This window comes from Cuculus canorus, chromosome 3 (genome assembly GCF_017976375.1).
Source record: "Cuculus canorus isolate bCucCan1 chromosome 3, bCucCan1.pri, whole genome shotgun sequence".
Classification (NCBI taxonomy): Eukaryota; Metazoa; Chordata; class Aves; order Cuculiformes; family Cuculidae; genus Cuculus; species Cuculus canorus.
Window position 1 is genome coordinate 47,715,097 of NC_071403.1, and position 18,564 is coordinate 47,733,660.

At 38.6% G+C, this 18,564-nt stretch overlaps 1 protein-coding gene across 11 annotated transcripts in view; it reads right to left on the reverse strand.

Annotated features, from left to right (window-relative positions):
* TULP4 (TUB like protein 4) overlaps positions 1-18,564 on the reverse strand; it is a 158,494-nt gene that overhangs the window by 56,959 nt on the left and 82,971 nt on the right. For all 11 annotated transcript variants that reach the window (XM_054061102.1, XM_054061103.1, XM_054061093.1 and 8 more), the window contains 2 exons: positions 3,241-3,369; positions 2,794-2,955 (listed from right to left, as the gene is read on the reverse strand). In XM_054061102.1, the coding sequence (XP_053917077.1) occupies positions 2,794-2,955; positions 3,241-3,369 (291 nt within the window). The remainder of the gene's footprint in view (positions 1-2,793; positions 2,956-3,240; positions 3,370-18,564) is intronic.

Below are 18,564 nucleotides of genomic sequence, written 5' to 3' on the forward strand. Positions count from 1 at the left end.
AACAACAGTAAAAATCTGCCAATGACCTTCATAGGAAAATCATCTGACCACATATAGTGAGAAAGTGCTGCAGTCAACTAGATTGTATCAACTGTCCTATGACTCAACAGTAAGTTTGTACTCAACGGACAAGGAGAGCTCAAGAAACCAAGAAGAACAGAGCCACAAGAATGATACTGTTCTCTTTCTAAAAAGAAAATGCAGCACAGTTGTACCTGGTATTAATAAAATCCAGCACTAACTTCCTCAGGGCAAAGCACATACCAAATCAGTTGAAATACATATGCTCAGCTTCTCAAGACTACACTCCACTCTGGCCATCTTTCCAGTTCTCAACTCGTATCTATGCTACCAAAAGACTTTGGGAAATGTTAGCCAGGGAGTTTCAACCACAGGTGGCATGAGCCACTGCCTCAGGTGCTTACAAGCCTGTGTCAAAGCACAGCAAGGACATAAACCATAAGCCCATGCATGCTCTGTCAAATAAAATGGTTGGCACTACTGTAGCTCCAACAATTTCTTGCTTCCAACAGAAAGATGGTGGTGAGAAATTACCCTCCGCCTGCAGAGCTGTCACAGAGCCGTGGTGAGGAGTGACAGCGGTGATAGTGTACTGTTGTTGAACAAGCAGGAGAAAAGATAGAAAATGAGTCTTGAAAAAAAGAGGAAGATGTACACAGCAAACGACTGAGAGAATGTTAAAGGAACCAAAAAGTGACATGGATAGGCTATACTGAGCAAATTTTTATCAATACAACAAAAAACCTGATACTTAACAATACATTTCCCTTGGGAATTTAACTTTCCAAGTGAATTGTGCTAAAGGTCATGGCAACATGTAACATTTTCCAGGAATACTTTCACTCGCAATCTTTATAGTGCCAGAGGGGTGACAAAATGAAAAGTATGAAAATATAAATTTATATTTCAACATTTATCTTTCGCTCCCTGTATTGACAATTAGATTATATTGGGCTATAGGGCAGATGCTGAAGATACTCTAGACTAGAATAATATTTTGTTCCTATTTGCAGGGGTACAAATCAGGACAGAAATCAGGTAGGGAAATAAACTAGTAAGGGTATCCATTTCTGTATATGCTTATTTGTGTGCAATATATGCAATGTTTTCCCCTCCAAATTTTAGTCTGAACTGAGCTCTCTTGCCTAGAACCTCGGTTAATTATATTTCCTTGTGCCTCCAGAGACAAACAGGTCCAAATAAATATTAGAAGATTGCTTCTTTCCACTAACTCAGGAGAACAGTACAAAGACCTACTATCAACTGACATGCAGACCCCATAGTCAGGAGAACAGTGCAGCACAACATCAAATGCATGTCTGGTTTTGGTCTTTATTTCAATGAGTTTGTCCCCAGCAGAACCTCGTTCCTCATGCAAGTGATTTTCACTCAACTGGAATTGGTCAATTATGTTTGAATGAGCTTATCTGGACACTGAACAAGTGTTTGTTTCCTGGAATAAGCACTTATGAAGGATCCAGATTAGAAAGTACAAACAGATTGGCTAAATTGAATTAAAGGCAGGCAGTGTCCCTAAATGAAACACTCAAGCGAAGACATTTCCAAATACAGCAGCAACAACTGACTATCACACAAATGGGGTAGCCTTGTGTTTAAAACATAGGATGAGAGCTATTGGCTCTTAGTTTCCTGTCCTACTTCTGCCGCTTTTCTTTTCCTTTTGATCTTAAGTAAATTATTTATTGTCAAGACTTACATTTCCCCAGATTAAAAAAGAGGCAGTTAGACTTCCTGGCTTTAAAGAGCAGAGTTGCAATAATGAATTCATTATTCTTTGCAGAGCACTCTGAAATTATTAGGTGCTGCTGCAGAAATGCATATTACTAGTGGTGTCCAATTCCACTAGCAGTTCCCAAAATAACTCTATCTTGTATGGATTTATAGTATTCCAAATTAAGGTCAGTAATACCTCAAGTCTTCAATCAGTACCTTTTCATGGTGGTGTAAACCGAAGGAAGGAAAATAATCTAAGTGTGATCGTAACACAGCTTTTTTTTTTGCACTGTCCTACCCCCATCATTTCTTTCAGTACTGTATCATAGACACATTAACCATAACAACAGCAAGCATGTGGAAAGAGAAAATGTTCCAGTAAGTTCAACAATGCAAACAGCCATTGTAAATTCTGCAAATGAAACCTATGGGCTAGCTGAAGCCCTGCTATAAATGGTGTTACCAATATCATACACTTCATTAGATAAATGGTAAAGAAGATATCTTTAACTGGCTTTTTCAAAGCTCAGCAAGTTTTGGACTCAATGGTTGCCCAAATGGCCTCCTTTAAAATTACTTTGTTTGCATAAGGCTGAGAGGTCTCTCTGATGATGCTTAGAATCAATTGGATCCATTTGCTCATGTGAAGGCAAATACAACCGTATCTGTCACTGGAACTACTTTCACTGCAAGCGCAGACTGGACAGCTCTATACAGAAATGATCAGTCAGATGGTTACTAGTCCAGGCTGCATCTCTGCTCAAATGTATTTTTGAGATAGCTGTAAAAAGAAATTACAAATATAATTACAGATGCAAATCTCCAACAACTAACTTTGAATAAGACTGCACGTGAACCAACGTGAAAATTGATGATCGGCAACTTGGTATGTTATCATATTTGCCTAATGAGAATGACAAGATGAATCAAATTTTCAACATCTCTGGGAGCATCACTTTTGAATGAAACTGTTCTAACAAGGTGCCTTCTTATAGCATACGGAAGCAATACCATTAATATGTCTAAAAGCTCCATTACCTGTTGGTCATCTGGAGTCCATATGCCACAGGTGATCTGACTCTCCAAGTTTATTTCTGAAGACCAGTGTCTTTGTCCACTGACTGAACCAACCAGCACAAATCCATCTCTGTAGGAGATAAGTGCTTGAGTCCCATCATGGCTCCATGTAAAGTCGCTTACCTTAACATATCAAAGACAAAACAATTATATTGGCCATGTAGTAATTTTTTATTGTTTTAATAAAAGGTAGCAGTGCACAGAAATAGACAGCACAGCTGCAGCTCTCATGTTTCAGTTACTGGATAAAGCAACTGTCTTGACAATTCTTGCATATTCCTTTCAATAAAGAAACATTTCATTTTCTCCTGCACTTTTCAAAAAGTATAAAGCACCATTCATCGTCTTCTGAATTTTGCCTCTCAGGATTTGATCACTCTTGACTGCAGAGAAAACACGCATACCAACCTGTGCCCCGCGATCATTCACTAGCTCCACAGACCATCTGCCTTCGTATTGTATCCAAACAAATATCCCTCCATCTGCATCACAGGTTGCTAATTTCTGGAATGGTTCGTTCCATCTCACCAGCACAACCTTAAAAGATTACAAACAAAAACGGTGTTATCAAAACTTGTGTTACCAACTATTTAACAAGTAAGAGTTAAACAATGCTGCAAAATAGACATCACCACATTTAAGTCCTAAAGATGTTGTACAAACCAGCAATTTTCAGCACATCATTAGGTGCTCTCAAGAACAGCTGGAATCGTTTTGTCCTGGCAGTCAGAAAATGCACAATCTCTCACCATCAGGCCTTTTTGGAAAGCCTTTTTGCTTTCAGCAAAAAACATACTGTACACTAGAACGCAGTATTTCATTACAGAAGCAACAAGCAGGAGGCTCCATACTGACCATCCAACACTTTCCAATTATTTCCCCCACTGTAATCACAGAGACTGTCAGACTTCACATCAAATCAACACCTCTTGCTGACTTCAAATGAAGTTGCATGCACTGGTACCAGACTGAATTTGAATATTCATATCAACAGCGACATGAAAAACAATGTGAGTCACAAATTATTTTAAAAAAATAAATCAAAATTTCATAGAAAAGTTGCTTTCCTATTGTGTGTAGAAGGAATACAAAGCAGTTTCAGGCTCTTCTCACTGTATTAGACCTATTTGGGCTCTTCTGGAGAATTTAATCAAGTCTAAACCTACCAAATTGCTCTCTAATTTCTAATTAATATCAATTTAACAAATACAGTATCTCTTGAGACCTCAGTATAAAACTGAAAAAAGCATGTCAACCAAGTGCTTGAAGCAGAAATCAGCAGTAAAACCATTTACCTTCTTTTAGTGACTTTTTCGTTAAAACTTCTTTTCCAAATTAGTTTTATTTCAAAAACTTGCAGATATATGTGAGATGCTTACATTCATACTCAAGGAGATTCCCCCCAGTTATTTTACTTAGACACACAGCACATGGAAACAAAGAAAACATATACATATATTCAATCAGTAGAGTGTTATTTTAACTGCTTAATGGGCACCCAGCTCTAATGATGCTTTTCATAAATCTACACACTGGGTTTGCATTGCAAAGGTTTGGAAGTGGGGGTGGCTTCTGTGAGAACCTGCTAGAACCTTCCCCTACATTTGATAGAGCCAATGGCAGCCAGCTCCAGGATGGACCCACCACTGCCCAGGGCTGAGCCCGCCCATCAGTGATTGTGGTAGTGCCTCTGGAATTTAAGAAGGGAAAAAAAAATCCTGCACAAAAAATCTGCAGCTGGAGAAAGAAGTGAGAACACGTAAGAGAAACAACTCTGCAGACACCAATACCAGTGAAGAAGGAGGGGGAGAAGGTGCTCCAAGTGCCGGAGCAGAGATTTCCCTGCAGTGCTTGTAGGTTTAACAGTGGAGCAGCTATCCACCTGCAGCCTATGGAGGACCACATGCCAGGTGGACGCTTTAAGGAGGCTGTGACCCCATAAGAAGCCCATGCTGGAGCAGGGTCACTGGCAGGACTTACGAACCCGTGGAAGGGACCCACGTTGGAACAGTTCACGAAGAACTGCAGTCTGTGGGAAGGGTTCACATTGGAGAAGTTCATGAAGGACTGTCTCCTGTGGGAGGGACCCTGCCCTGGAGCAGGGGAAAGGTGTGAGGAATCCCACTCCTGAGGAGGAAGGAGCAGCAAAGACAAAGTATGATGAACAGACTGCAACTCCTATTCCCTGTCCTCCTGCACCACTCAGGGGTGAAGGTAGGGAAAACGAAGTGAAGTTAAGTGTGGGAAGAGAGGGCCAAGGGGAAGGTTGTTTATACGATCTGATTTTATTTCTCATTATCTTACTCTGATTTAGATAGTAATAAATTAAATTAATTTTCCCTGAGTTGAGTATGATGGTAATTGCTGAGTGATCTCTCCCTGTCCTCATCTTGACCCACAAGCCTTTAATTATATTTTCTCCCCTGTCCAGCTGAGGAGTGGAGTGGTAGAACAGCTTTGGTGGGCACCTGGCATCTAGCCAGGGTCAACCCACCACAGCATAAATAGACAATTAATCACCTAAAAGAGAAAGGAAGAGATTTTCTTGAAATATATTTTTCTGTTTACAGAGATGAACTGACCATCCTAAAGATTCCAGTCCTCAGATGAGTTCTAAGTAGACAGACCCTTCACACTTCACAACAAAATCATCGGTCAGTTTCAGAATTAGGATATAAATATGCATACTTGATACCTAAAGTTGACAGCTGAAGGATGATCATACACCTATTTAGTGAGTGCTACACTTATTCATAGTGTCAAGAGTCAGAACTTCAGAATGTGTACATCAGTGAAGTGTGCAAACCTGAAGCACCAACCCTTGAACGCTTAAACAACCACAAGAAAACTATTTCTTTATGTATACGTAAAGATTTTAGGAAGAAGCACGTGTGACAAACCACCTCTCTGTTGTTAAGCAGCTAAGAAGAATCCCAGATGAATCCCAGAAGCAGAATCTTGCTTGTACTTGACTAAAACCTTGCAGCTGCACTCCAGGTCTCTAGTTCTGTCTCTGGTTGCACAGATTATATCGTTCCATTAGATGGATTATATCACACTGCTTTTTAATTTTTTAATTGGAAGAGCAGTAAATAAAATATTCCATCATAGTAATATTGGCAGTTGTACTTTGCTAGAGGTTTCGCTCTGTCTCTTCCATCTAAACAAGAAGAGCACCGATTTGTCAAAATTTTCTTTTCTCTTCGGTGTTACATCCATGCACAAAGCAACCGTTTCATCCAACCTGAGGCAAATTACAACAACAGTGTAACTGTACTTGCCAGTAATGCCTAATGCTGTTATGAAAGAAGTGAAGAAAACCCTAGGGATAACACTGAAAAATCTTCATCTTTAAAGGATGGGAGCTGCTAGGGGTAATGATGACTAATCATAGAGTGGAAGGTACCACCAGTAAATACAGACCTTTAATGCTCAGATGCGGTTCATGTTAAATATTTCATAGATCGTGCAGCATAAATTGCTGGAGAAAATTTAGGAACAGAAGATAAAACTAACTGTTCAAATAATATGTTTTTTAGATAACACCATCAAAGGTGCTATTAAGGGTCTTAAAATTGCCCTGTTTTGTCTGGCAAAGATATAGACAAGCATACGATTTTATAAATCAGACATACCAGTTGACTTAATGATACAAATTATGGGTAAAGTGACAACAGTTACCTTCATGTGGTTTCTCTCTTCTCTAGTTTAAGTAGGAATCTTGTTAAAACTTAAAGATAACTTTGATTCAAATTCTATACAATCTGTCAATTCTTTGAACTTGATAAAACATCTGAGGGTACATTTGAATGTAAACAAGATTAACTACAGCCTCCCTCCCAACATCCCTACATCCCAAGTGGTAACTTCCAAAATAAACTGACTGCTTTATAATCACAAATGGAAGTGAGACAATGATTTTACAGGTCTTCTGATAACATACTCATAAGGAAGCAAATTTGTAAGTTGAAAATTCAGCTTCTCTAAACACAGAGCAAACATTATTACTGTATGAGGTCATTTTAAAGATGCTTCCATTATTAACATTTATCATCTGACTACAGGTGCTGAATCCATAGCTGCTCTGAGCATTTCCAACTTCATTTTAGACACCTAACATGCTGGAGCAGAGATAAAGAAAGGAAGAAGGATTGCCCTACGCATTAAGATGGCTTTTGGCTTTTATGTGAGCTAAAATGTAAAGCATATGAAAACATGCCATATTGATAGTGCACTTAAATAACACATAAGCTTGAATTACCTCTCTGCAAAGAGGCATTTTATTGCTAACCCATAAACACAAAGACATCATTACTTTTGCTAACAGCTTCGACTCACAGGGGACCCATTTTTACTTCTGCCTTTATGGTTCTCTGCTTCCTACTTAGCATCTTCAAACCGGTACTGAAGGAGTAAACTGTTTTATCTCGTACTGAAAGGGCAAACATGCTGGTGTGCCAAAAGAAGTCATCTGTGGTCCACACAGCCTTTGTAGAATACATAATTATTTTGGTTTGGTTGTGTTTTTCACAAATACTACAAAAATTGCAAATTGTGTTTGTTGTACTGCAGAAAAAAATTACATCACAGACACTAATCGGCTTCTAAACTTCTGTCTTATAAAGAACGTGGTCTCCCATGAATAAAAGTTCAAGGAACTCCCGGCCTAACACATTAAGTACAACGTAAAGTCCAATATGTTGAGCCCAAACAGGATGATTTTCATGAAGCTCAACGAGCTTTTTAATCAGTCTTATGTTTTCTTTGAGCTCTTTTTTTATATAATGCATTGTGGTGAAAATTTTGTTTCAAAAGTAGCTATTGAAGATGTTGAATGTCCTGTTTTAATTGCCAACTTGATTTTCAGGAATTAAATTTAATTAATCCTACAGGTGCTATAAACTCTCCCCAAGAACTGTGTACTATAATGCTGCAAACACAGCAAAATCAGCAAAAAATAAAACATCTTTTCATCACAAATTAAGGATATGTGAGGATTTATTATCCTCTATGTTAAAAAAAAATATATAAAATTAAAAGGGAAAATATTGTTAACTTACACTTGGGAGACGAACCTGTGCATTCACTTCACGTACTACAGGCTAATTAAGAATGAAATAATCGATAATATTTCTCAATTAAAAATGTTGTGCAAACATAAATTACAGTTTATGAACCTCAGTTACTTCCCTGTACTTCTCATCTTCACAAATGCTCCATCTGGAAAAAGCTTTGTCTTATGGCAAACGAAACATCTGTATAATTCTAACTGAAACAACAACAAAAATATTTTTTTTTTAATATCACTTAGTTGTAGTTAAAAATTCCCACTTTCATTCACTCTAACGCTTTTTAGTTGACTACTGCACATAACAAAAAAAAGTCCAATCAGTCTCTGGCCCAGAAGATCATCAAGTTTCTTAAAAAGCCACTGCACATAAAGACCATCTTGCAGCTAGCAATGCTGTTATTTATTAAAAGCTTACAGAATAATTTTTGAGCAACTGCAATTTTTGGAGTAGCAAGTATGTGATTTATAGTATTCCTCAGCCTAAAATAATAAGAAAACGTTTCTTCCGGAAAGAACTGCAGTAACTTCTGGGTATGACAGCAATGGATACCCCCTAATAACCCTTACCCCTGCTGCAAGAGAGAAGCTGTGGTCACTGGTAATATGCGCCACCAGCATATTACCACTCTGCATCTCTAACTCAAACTGCATCTGCAACTGCATCTCTAACTCAAACACCTTGGGTTAGGGTCTAAAGGTAAGCACAACGTAGGGATACATAAAAAGCTCAGTGCCATTTTGTTCAATACGCTTGCTCTAACTTCCCCCCCACACCCCCCGCTTTCTCCTTAGCATCTGTTTTTATAATGCTCAGAGCATTATAAAAACACATTGGGCTGACAAAGACTCAAGACAATCCACTCAGCTGCAGAAAGACAAAAGGCCAGGTAGGAGCAGTTCAGTTAACCAGCAATATCCTTCTGAGTAGGTACAGGGGATGCAACCACTCACTCACTCACTCATTCACCCACTCTCTCTCCTGGTACTCTCTGCAAGTTGCTGGTTGCTTACTCCCTGGGAAGAGTGTTGATGTTCTCCGGCAAGTTTTATCTACTTGCTTTGCAGAAGAATGCCACATGTGCCTATTTTTAAAACTTAACTTGTTTTTTGATAGATATCATATGGTTGGCAACCAGGCCCCAATGGGAGGCAGTCTGACCTTTAAAAGCTCCAGTGGATGATTTTGGCAAACAGGCAACTGTAAGAAAAACTTGTTTTGATAGCTACTTTGAGGAGGGAGTGTACTTAGCGTAAGATGTCATCTTAAAAATACCTAAGACTTTCAGCATCTCACCGTATACATTTAGGAGCCTTAATAGTAAACTGCCAAGATCAGGACTCAGAAAGGCTCTATAGGCTCTAAATGACTTACATTCCTTAAGTCATACACTTCGTCTTAAGAAATACACCCACAAACTCTATTAATCCCAAGGATTTGCCATGCCACCATTTTATGTGTTCACAGAACACAAAACGTGACATCTGATCACCTACCTATCTTAGAGGAAAGCATCCCAAATACTCCTCACAGGTACCAAACAAGAAGTGTTATGCTTCTATGAATGAAATGACTCACAGCGCCCGTTCCAAAGGAATTACTCTTTTCACTTTTATTCACTATGTTTAATTGTGGCTTCAAAGAACTACAGTTGCAGGAGACATTAAACAAAAAATAAAATAGAAATTAGCTGTATCCAAGGTATATCCAGTAAATATGTTTGGGTGTCTGGGGATCTTTAACAGGTCACTTGTCACAACTAGAAGTTGCGTGGGAGCAACAGAAATGGCAGGCGATATGAGCCTAACATGAATATTGGTATCTCCCTACTAGTTCTTATTCGAATAAGTTTATTAACTAGTCCTTCAAGGGCTATTAAAGAAAAGAGTTGGGTATCATCAGAAGGAAAAGATTTAAGGCATGAAAAGAGTGAAGGCCTGAAGTCAATTACCCATATGCACAAGATATCCTTTCCATTCACAAGGATACTCAAGTCCCAAAAGCTCTTTCACAGAAAACATAACTGTTCCTACAGAAAAATCTTTTTTAGAATTATGTTGTGCTCACTTTCAGTGAGGAGAAACTCCTATATACTACTATTGTCTCCTATCAATGGTCTTAGAATCATAGAATTGTTTAGGATGGAAAAGACTTTTATGATCACCAAGTTCCATCATACACCTAACAAAGCCCTTAAGCATTCCTGCAAGATACACTTCTGTTAATTGCCCATACATACACCTTACAAGTGCAGAGGCAAGCCAGAGTTCACAAAAAATACATCAGAACTGAAGGTTGATAAGGGTGAGCAAAGGATAAAAATGCACTTTCATCATCTTCCTTTAGAAGAATAAAGATTTCTAGTTCTAGTTTCCATGAAGATAAAAACACCAACATAAAGAGAGGAAGAGGACTGTTCTACCTAAAGATTAACAGCCATTTTGCCTTAAAGGCAAAATATCCAGAGCAAAATAGTTTCCTCTCTGTCTAGCAAATCATTGGTGAGTACCATTAGGAAAAGTCCATTGCTGTTAAAAATAAGACCTATGCAATAACTGTGCAGAGTCGGCAGTTCCTCGGATTTGAAGCATATCTGGTCAAATATTTTCCCACAAGAATAGAAGCACCAGATTGAAAATTATCTGGTATTTAGCCTACATTAAATTAAAAGTACATGCAGCTAATGCTCATTTCACTAAGGTCTGACAAAATTACATTACAGATGGCATAAATCAGAACCGGTTTGCAATCTCCACATTTACATTCACTTTTCGGCTGCGCATGAGAAGCTCAACATAAATGAACCTCAAGCTTTAAAAACAGGAATAGCACTCATTGACATCCATCTATGCATCATCATCGTATATGAATTCAGAGACCATGTACATCTTTGTTAGAAGTTCCAAGAAGGGCAGTGTGGGGGAACAACAAAAAAACATACGTAAGGCAGATTTAAAATTCTTTCTCTCTCTTTTCTTTTTTTTCTTTCTGGCTAAAAATACAGAAAAATATTGGATGCAGAGAAAGAGAGACTCTGTAGCAGAGACCGTACAGCTTTCACTTTGCCTCTTCTTTTGGAAAATACTCAGTCAAGGATAAAATACTGTTTGGAACCATATGTTATATCCAAAAAGATGTATCACCAAATAATTACAAAAAGCCCCCCAGAGAAGAGAGGATAACAGTAAGCATTATTGAAAACTATTCCTACTGAAAATGAACTAGCTGTACTCTGCTTTCTCAACAGCAGCTACTTAAGAATTCCTATTTTATCTTTGTACCTTGTAAATACTAACTTGTCTGAGATCACCCCCAGGGTACTGAATTGCTGGAAAAAGTCAGAAGTGACTATGACTCTCCCTTATACTCAGATTTCCCAGTTTGGTCGTTAAAAATTCCTGATGAAGTGTTCATGTAACAGTGAAATATAATGTTACAACTTTACATGTATATATGCATGCACAAGAACATTATTCAAGGAAAAAGACCCACTTGAATTACAAGGAAACTTCAAAGGAAACTTGTAAACATGTAATATTATTTTTTTTAATAGGACTATGTTAACACAAAGAACAGAGGCAACACAAATTGCCTTCCGGAATCTATTCTAAGAAGCGTCAGAAAAATAACAAGTGTCTCGTGACCATGTACTGAGGATCTGCCCATACCAAATATACTTCATTTGCCTATATCAAATATATTAAGGTAAAAGATAATTTTTTGCTTGCCAGATATCCAAACTCGTATGGCATGGAGATTATGCCACATTATTCCACGTTTCTAAACACCATCATTAGCATTTGTGATAGAGATTTTATAAATGAAGCTGGCCATTGAATATCTTGATTTTTACAGGCTAGGCAGTAACTTAAGTTTGTACAAGTTTAGCTGAAAACACCAGTCCTCCACATAAGTCTTATATATGGGACCTGAGTGAAGCATAAGCTTTGTGCAAGCCCTCTCCACAGAGGTGAACTTCATCCTTTAAGAACTGCAGCAAAAACCTGATTTTGCCAGCAAAGTAAACAGAGAAGACCTTAAAATTCAGAGACAAGTATCAAAAAGTGTTATCCAAGTGTGATTACTTCTCTGACTGCTACAATACTTCAACCTAATTACCTTTTACAAACACAAAGAAGTAAAAATAATCCAAATGTCAGTAAAAGCACAGATCAGCACTTCAAATCTAGGAACCTTTCCCAGGTGATAATAGCTGTGCACTAATCCAATTAAAGTGACTTATAAGGCAGACCAGAGACAAATAGTATAGCTGGGCCTTTCACTGCTGAAGTGGGACTACTTTACCATCCCAGGTTCCCAAAGAAGCGTTCGACCACAAGACCTTTGCGTGAGTTATGTGCAATTGTAGGACCTTCTGGCTGTCTGAGGAATATCGGTGACTACATAAAGTCACAGAAACTAAGAAAGCATTTGTGTAATTGATTAATTAATATTGAGCTGCTTGGACTGTCTTTGTGCCACCCGCAGAGATCATGCATCTCTAATCCTTTTGTGAGATGGAAGGAAGTCTATCATGTTTCTTTGCAAATTTAGGACACCTACTGTAACTTCTACCATGAGGCCATCACTGAAGCTCAACCTGCCGCCTGCCCCTGCGTGGGTTAATTTGTAAGCTAATAGCATTTGGGGCAGCTATTGAGGTGACTGTACAATTGCTGAGATGGACATGAAAAATGAAGTGGAAAATGAAACAGTGTCTACTTCCATGTCTAATGATGCCGGGGAAGGAGTGGGCAGTAAAACAGAGAATGCAGAAAGGGCAGCACAGCCACTCAGTACTTGAACCTCCCAGGACAGAAAGGTACAAAAAGAAGATTCTAAGTTAACAACACAACTAAGTAAAAATGACGATATTTACATACAAAACATTCATTTTCGAGTATTACAACAAAAACAACAACAGATATCTGCCAGGAATTACTTTGTTAATATCTGTTATCCCCACGGAGGCTCTGATTTAGGACTGATGTGATACGAACTGCTGTTAATTTGAATGCAAGCTAAGGGAATACTGTACTCTAGGAAATGCCAAACAGAAGAGTTTAAAAATGACAACCTTGTCTTGGCTGGCCAGCAATTCTGCAGAGACTATAATCAGAGCAAAGCCCTGTAAGCAGTTTTACCTTCATTTCTTATGAAACAAAAACTGTACCATGATGCACTTGGCTGAGTGACCAATAATTTTATTGACTTTCCCAGAGAACACAAGGGAGCTATAAATAAAGAGTTCAATCAGTTACTGAGAAGGGACAATTGCGACAGGCAGAGTGGAAAACCCTAGAAAGCACAAATCACTGCTATTCTTTTCTATTGCTGCAGCATAAGGAAGCCTCAACCAGAAGACTCTCATGTTGTGAGAACTCCACAGTTCATGAACAAGGACACTCTCTGAAGTTTTGGGCCTTTAAGACAAAGCAAAACGCAGGCTAGGGAAGCACCACACGGAAAGCTAGCTCTACAGGACTGTAAAATGACTGCATTCACTCAACGCACTGGACAAGGCTGAACCATAGTCTGGGAATGCAATCCATCCCATGTAACCTAACAGGATGTAAGGATCACCATGAGACTACCAGATCGCTGGTGATAATGGTGATAGGAAATGCACGTTATCTGTCGAGGACAATACTTGACCTCATCTAATGCAAATATTAACAGAGATAATTTACTGATTACCTGTGGTACAGAAAGCAGTTTTCAAGGAACTAAGCTAAAACTGACCTGCTTCTTAGAGACCAGATAGAAGCAACATTCAGCCTTTAACAACTCAGCCAGTATATGAACCACAGACTAGAGATTAAAGTTGTCTGATCTGTATCCAAGAGCCTGAGCCAGCTAGCTTACAAGTACTGCATCACCGGAAAGTAATTTTTATAGTTTAGATAGTTTATCCTTCATTTCACTCAAAAAGGAGAGAGGAAAATCTGTAAGTACACACATTACTGTTCTTTTTTTTCGCCCCAGTAAAATCCTCAAGAAGGTTTCACTGGGCCGTAAAAACAGATGTTTTCTATCCCAAGTCACTTGCTTGTTGACAAGCATCTGGAATATGACCGAGACAAAACCTTAGTAAAAGAATGAACTGTATTTAGGCGAGCACGTCTGTCTGTACACTGCCTCTATGTTACCCAGACACCATTTCCCTCTTTGCTGACATATGCAAGTCTCAGCATAACCTGCTCTCCTTTCAGGTTTTCAATAAAATGAGAACTCATCTGGCTGGGCACAGCAAAGAAGCAGAGGCAGCTGGCTACCAAATTTTTCCAAAGTGAAAAAATCTCCTGAATTGAAAAGGAAAGTTCTCTATCATTTTATTTCAAAACAATGGCATCAGAATTTAAAAAATGGTTCTGACTTGACAACTTCTACATTTCTGTGAAACATCCATAAAGAGTCAAAGAGTTACCAACTTGAAAACAGCTGTTTCAAACAGTAACCTTACACGTGACCAGGTGCTACCTTGGCTAAGAGCCTGTGCACGTCTGTGCTAACAAGCCTTCTACACCAAGCTACCGAAGCTTTCTTCCCACCACAAAGCCCTCTTCCTACTCTTTAGGCTGCCACACTCTCCATGCTTATGTCTTCTGTCTCCGTGTTTTAGATATTTACGGAGTAGGACTCCAGACACAAGTAACAGTGTAAGTTGATTCTCCCCATCCTCGGTTATGCGTTTTCCTTATAAATATCATTTTTTTAAATTCATCTGCATAATTTCTGCCCCACACCTTTATATTAACTAAGAAAATTAGGCAATAAAACAAGATTCTTTAAGAAACTGTGGAACAAACATCACTGAAGTATTTAAAATTGTAAATATACAACATAGATTTGATAAGCATTGTTAAATAAACACTGCCATAATGCAAGAGGCTGCTCACAACTGCTACAGTCCGTGTTTTCTGACTGCAATTGTTCCATGAAGTCCAATTTCAAAAGCAGAAAACACTGCCACTGGACATCTCCTTAACCAGCAGCAACAGCTTTACTTCAGACCGGGCTGAAGAAAATACTTGTCTTCATTCTATACACAATTATTGTTTCTTTTCTTTATGATACTGTACAGATTTTAACCTATTTTTTTTTAACATTCATAGAGGAGTTTCAAAAGCAAGAGAAGTAATTGAAGTTTTGAGATATTAGATTAAAGGCAAATAATCAAACAAAAAAATGCACACTGGCAAAGTGGAGTCATGCAAGGAGTCAGCAAGTACTGGAAATACATGAAAAACCCAGGAAGGTAAGACATTATTAAATGCTATAGCAGGCAGTAGGATGATATTCAGGAAATTGGATTTTGGGTTAAATACAAAGTAGGGCTTCCAGCAATAACATAAAAGGTGGAATGAAGTCAACCTTTTGAAACTCTTCATACAAATTTTCACACAGCATTACAAGCTATATTGCAGGGACTAACTTTTCTGGTGTGTCTGTTAACTGACCACATGCGGTTACTGCAGTTCAGTGGTTCTGCAATCAAAATGTTATTTTCTTATCCATTAACTGAGATTTAAGAAAAAGAAATATGTTTTATTAACAAACAGAGTAATAAATTATTTTCACTTTCTAATTATTTTATAGAACAGTATAACTTTAAAACTCAATTGAGTGCTGAAGTGTTGCACGCACATGGAATAAAACCATATTATCTCAGTATGACAAGTGTCTGACAAAAAGGAAGATATGGTCCTATTCTGTGCATGAAGATGAAGGGAAATGATCTGTGTCTTCATACAGGTATGATTAAATCACAGGTTTTGTGTCTGTCTGTAGGCTAGGGGCATAGGTGATAGCTGTCTCAATGGTCTGCCTGCTGTAAGCAGTCATTCCAGTAAGTTTTGTTCTGTGTATCCTCTTGGTACGCTTTGAAATGTTAGTCCGCTACCATTTTCAGAGTACAGCATCTTCTTAAAGAGCAAAAGACAGAGTGAAACAGTCTGCGAATAATTCACTTTTTTTTGGAAACCTTTAGTAACAAAGCAGTGACACTATTAGCAAAATCAAATAGCTCCATTTGGAAATTGTTTGTCCATATCACTATGAAGCTAGTGGTCTTGGGCAGCAAGGGGGCTAATTGTATGAGGTAGTTCTGAGTGGGTCGTATCATCATACAGAAATCAGAGTGTCTTTCCCTCTCCAGAAGAAGGGAGATGGAAGGTTAGGGCAACCGATCAAAAGCATGGAGTTAGAAATACAACCCAAGATCCAACAAAGAGTGATCTTAACCAAGCAAAGTCCTCTAGGTTTTGTATCCCTTCAGTACAAAGAGTACTTTGTGGAGGATTCAAGGATACTACACAGACTGTCAACTACCACAATGCTTAGACACAGGAATGAAAGAGCCCCAGTAAGCTGACTTGTGACCAAGCTCAGCTAGCACAGGGCAGGAGATGAAGATGAGTTGAGAAGGCTCCAGCTAAGCATTCCCCAACAGTGGAGCATGGGGATCTCCCAGCTGCAGCCACCAGTGTGTCCTTCACCACACTCTGTCCCAGAGCCTCAGCTGGAAGGTGGACATGTGGCTCATGGCAACCACTTCCTCCTCCTGCTCCGAGGTCCATCTGTACAGTCCACCAGCCATAAGTTTTTCATCGATTCTCCATATCGGTGCCAACCACATCCTTGCAGATACATGCTGCTTTGCTACTATTACTATATAGTAATTCTTTCACAGTATGTTTCTGTAGAAAATACCAACAAAAACATCGTAGTACCCTATTATTCCCACGGTATCCATGATGCTGACACCAGCCCACTGCTTTGCACGAGCTATGGCAAGGGCATCCTTCCTGGCCTGCAAATGTGCTCCCAACCTGACACCGTGTGCACCACCAAATATCAAACTGAATCTCTAAGAAAAATTTTGCTCTTAATGTGTTGTTGGCTAAAGCTGATATCTTTGTCAAGGGGAAGGAACATGAGTTGGGGAGTCCTGGACAGTGTTTCTTGGCAGAGAGTGAGGGAGTGCAGAAAAGAAAGCTACTGAGCAACCTGCAGTGCCCAGCTGAACTACCAGTCTTGCATGATCTTGAAATATTAGACGTATCAGTACTAAAAATAAAACCGTGAAACCATGTGATGCAGACTCATGTACTGTAGAGCCCGTTGTTATGCAGTGAAACTACGACAGCTGGGATACTGTAACTACGAACTAGTCGTCTAGAGTTAAGAGTTTTATTTGCATTTATGATCCAGTTAGCTAACACAATTTTAACAGAAATCATACTAGCCCTTTTACTTTTCCTAAAATCCTGTTCTTATGACATATACACAGTTTATTACCCATTGATTTCCTAAAATTCTCAAGTAGGGTGGGGGTTTTCCATACCATTTTACTGATTCCAATCAGGAGATTTGTGTTATGCTTGCAATTTGAAGGCCTAATATCAACATTTTCCATTAACATTTTGGAATTGCCTTACCTTCTGGCAATTAAGTAGAAATTAGTTTCTTCTTGTATAGATAGCTTTTCTTTCTCAAGAGGGCTTGATTTCAAAAGTCCTTCCAAATGTCTACCTCATACCTTTAAGATCTGCAGACAACATCATTAATTATTGTTTTGGGTTTTTTGAATTATCGTAAAATATGTCACCTAAAAAGAGGCACAACTCAGAACACCTATACGCCAGCACTGAGACAAATGCACTTTAAGACAACTCCTGAGATGGTTACTACCAAGTAAAATGGCAAAACTACACAAACTGACTGGTGTCTGCCAAGTGTCAGAGTCAAATTCATTTAAGGACAAACATGATTTAATATAATTGAAAGCTTAACAAAAATGATGAACTGCTCATCACCATGCACTCACATATATATCATGCACTCATATGCATGTCCATGAAAACTGCGCATAATGAAACTGCACCAGGCAGATATGCTTTTGTTGGCAAACAAACATTTTTCCTTAGTTTAGGTTTGCCTATTTCCTTTAACAGTTTAACCAAAGACATCAGCTAAAGACACCACTTGTTTGTGTCATACCTTTGAGTCACTGTAAGTGAAACGAACTCCAGAACACAAATGCAGAAAATGCTCTTGCTTTAATGGTATTTTTAAGAGATGAAGAGCTCTTACTCATATATGTAATGTACAAATTAAAAAAAATGTACAAAAAAAAAAATTGATGTTTTCCACCTGAATTTACAATAGTATCAGTTCTTGAACTTTCGACATTTCTGGAATCCCATACCTGCATGCTTCTGTTTAGTTACAGACTTCAGGGACTCCAAGAGGTACTGGGAATCAGTCTTACTGTCCCCTGGGCTACTCTGTTCAGCCAGTGTCTGAAAACACACTGTAGCACTTTGAATTCAGGCATCACCCACACAGAATGCTCTTTAGGATATTATTGCGAATCAGAACTAATTTCAGACCTTTCATACAAATATTACTTGAACTACATCACTGAAGTCCTACCTAACACTTTACACAAGGAAGGAAGAACAAGGAGCAAAAGAAGAGAAAGATGAAAGATATCCCTAGTAGCTAGAGACTGTCTTAAAATTTCGAGTGTGAGGCTTAATATCCCCTATGGACTGTGGCTGCTGTAAATATTTCTGATATTTACTAAATAACCTTTTGAAAACCTTGTTAAATTCTTCAGCCTAGCTACTTACTGCCATAGTGACTTTCATAGCTTAAT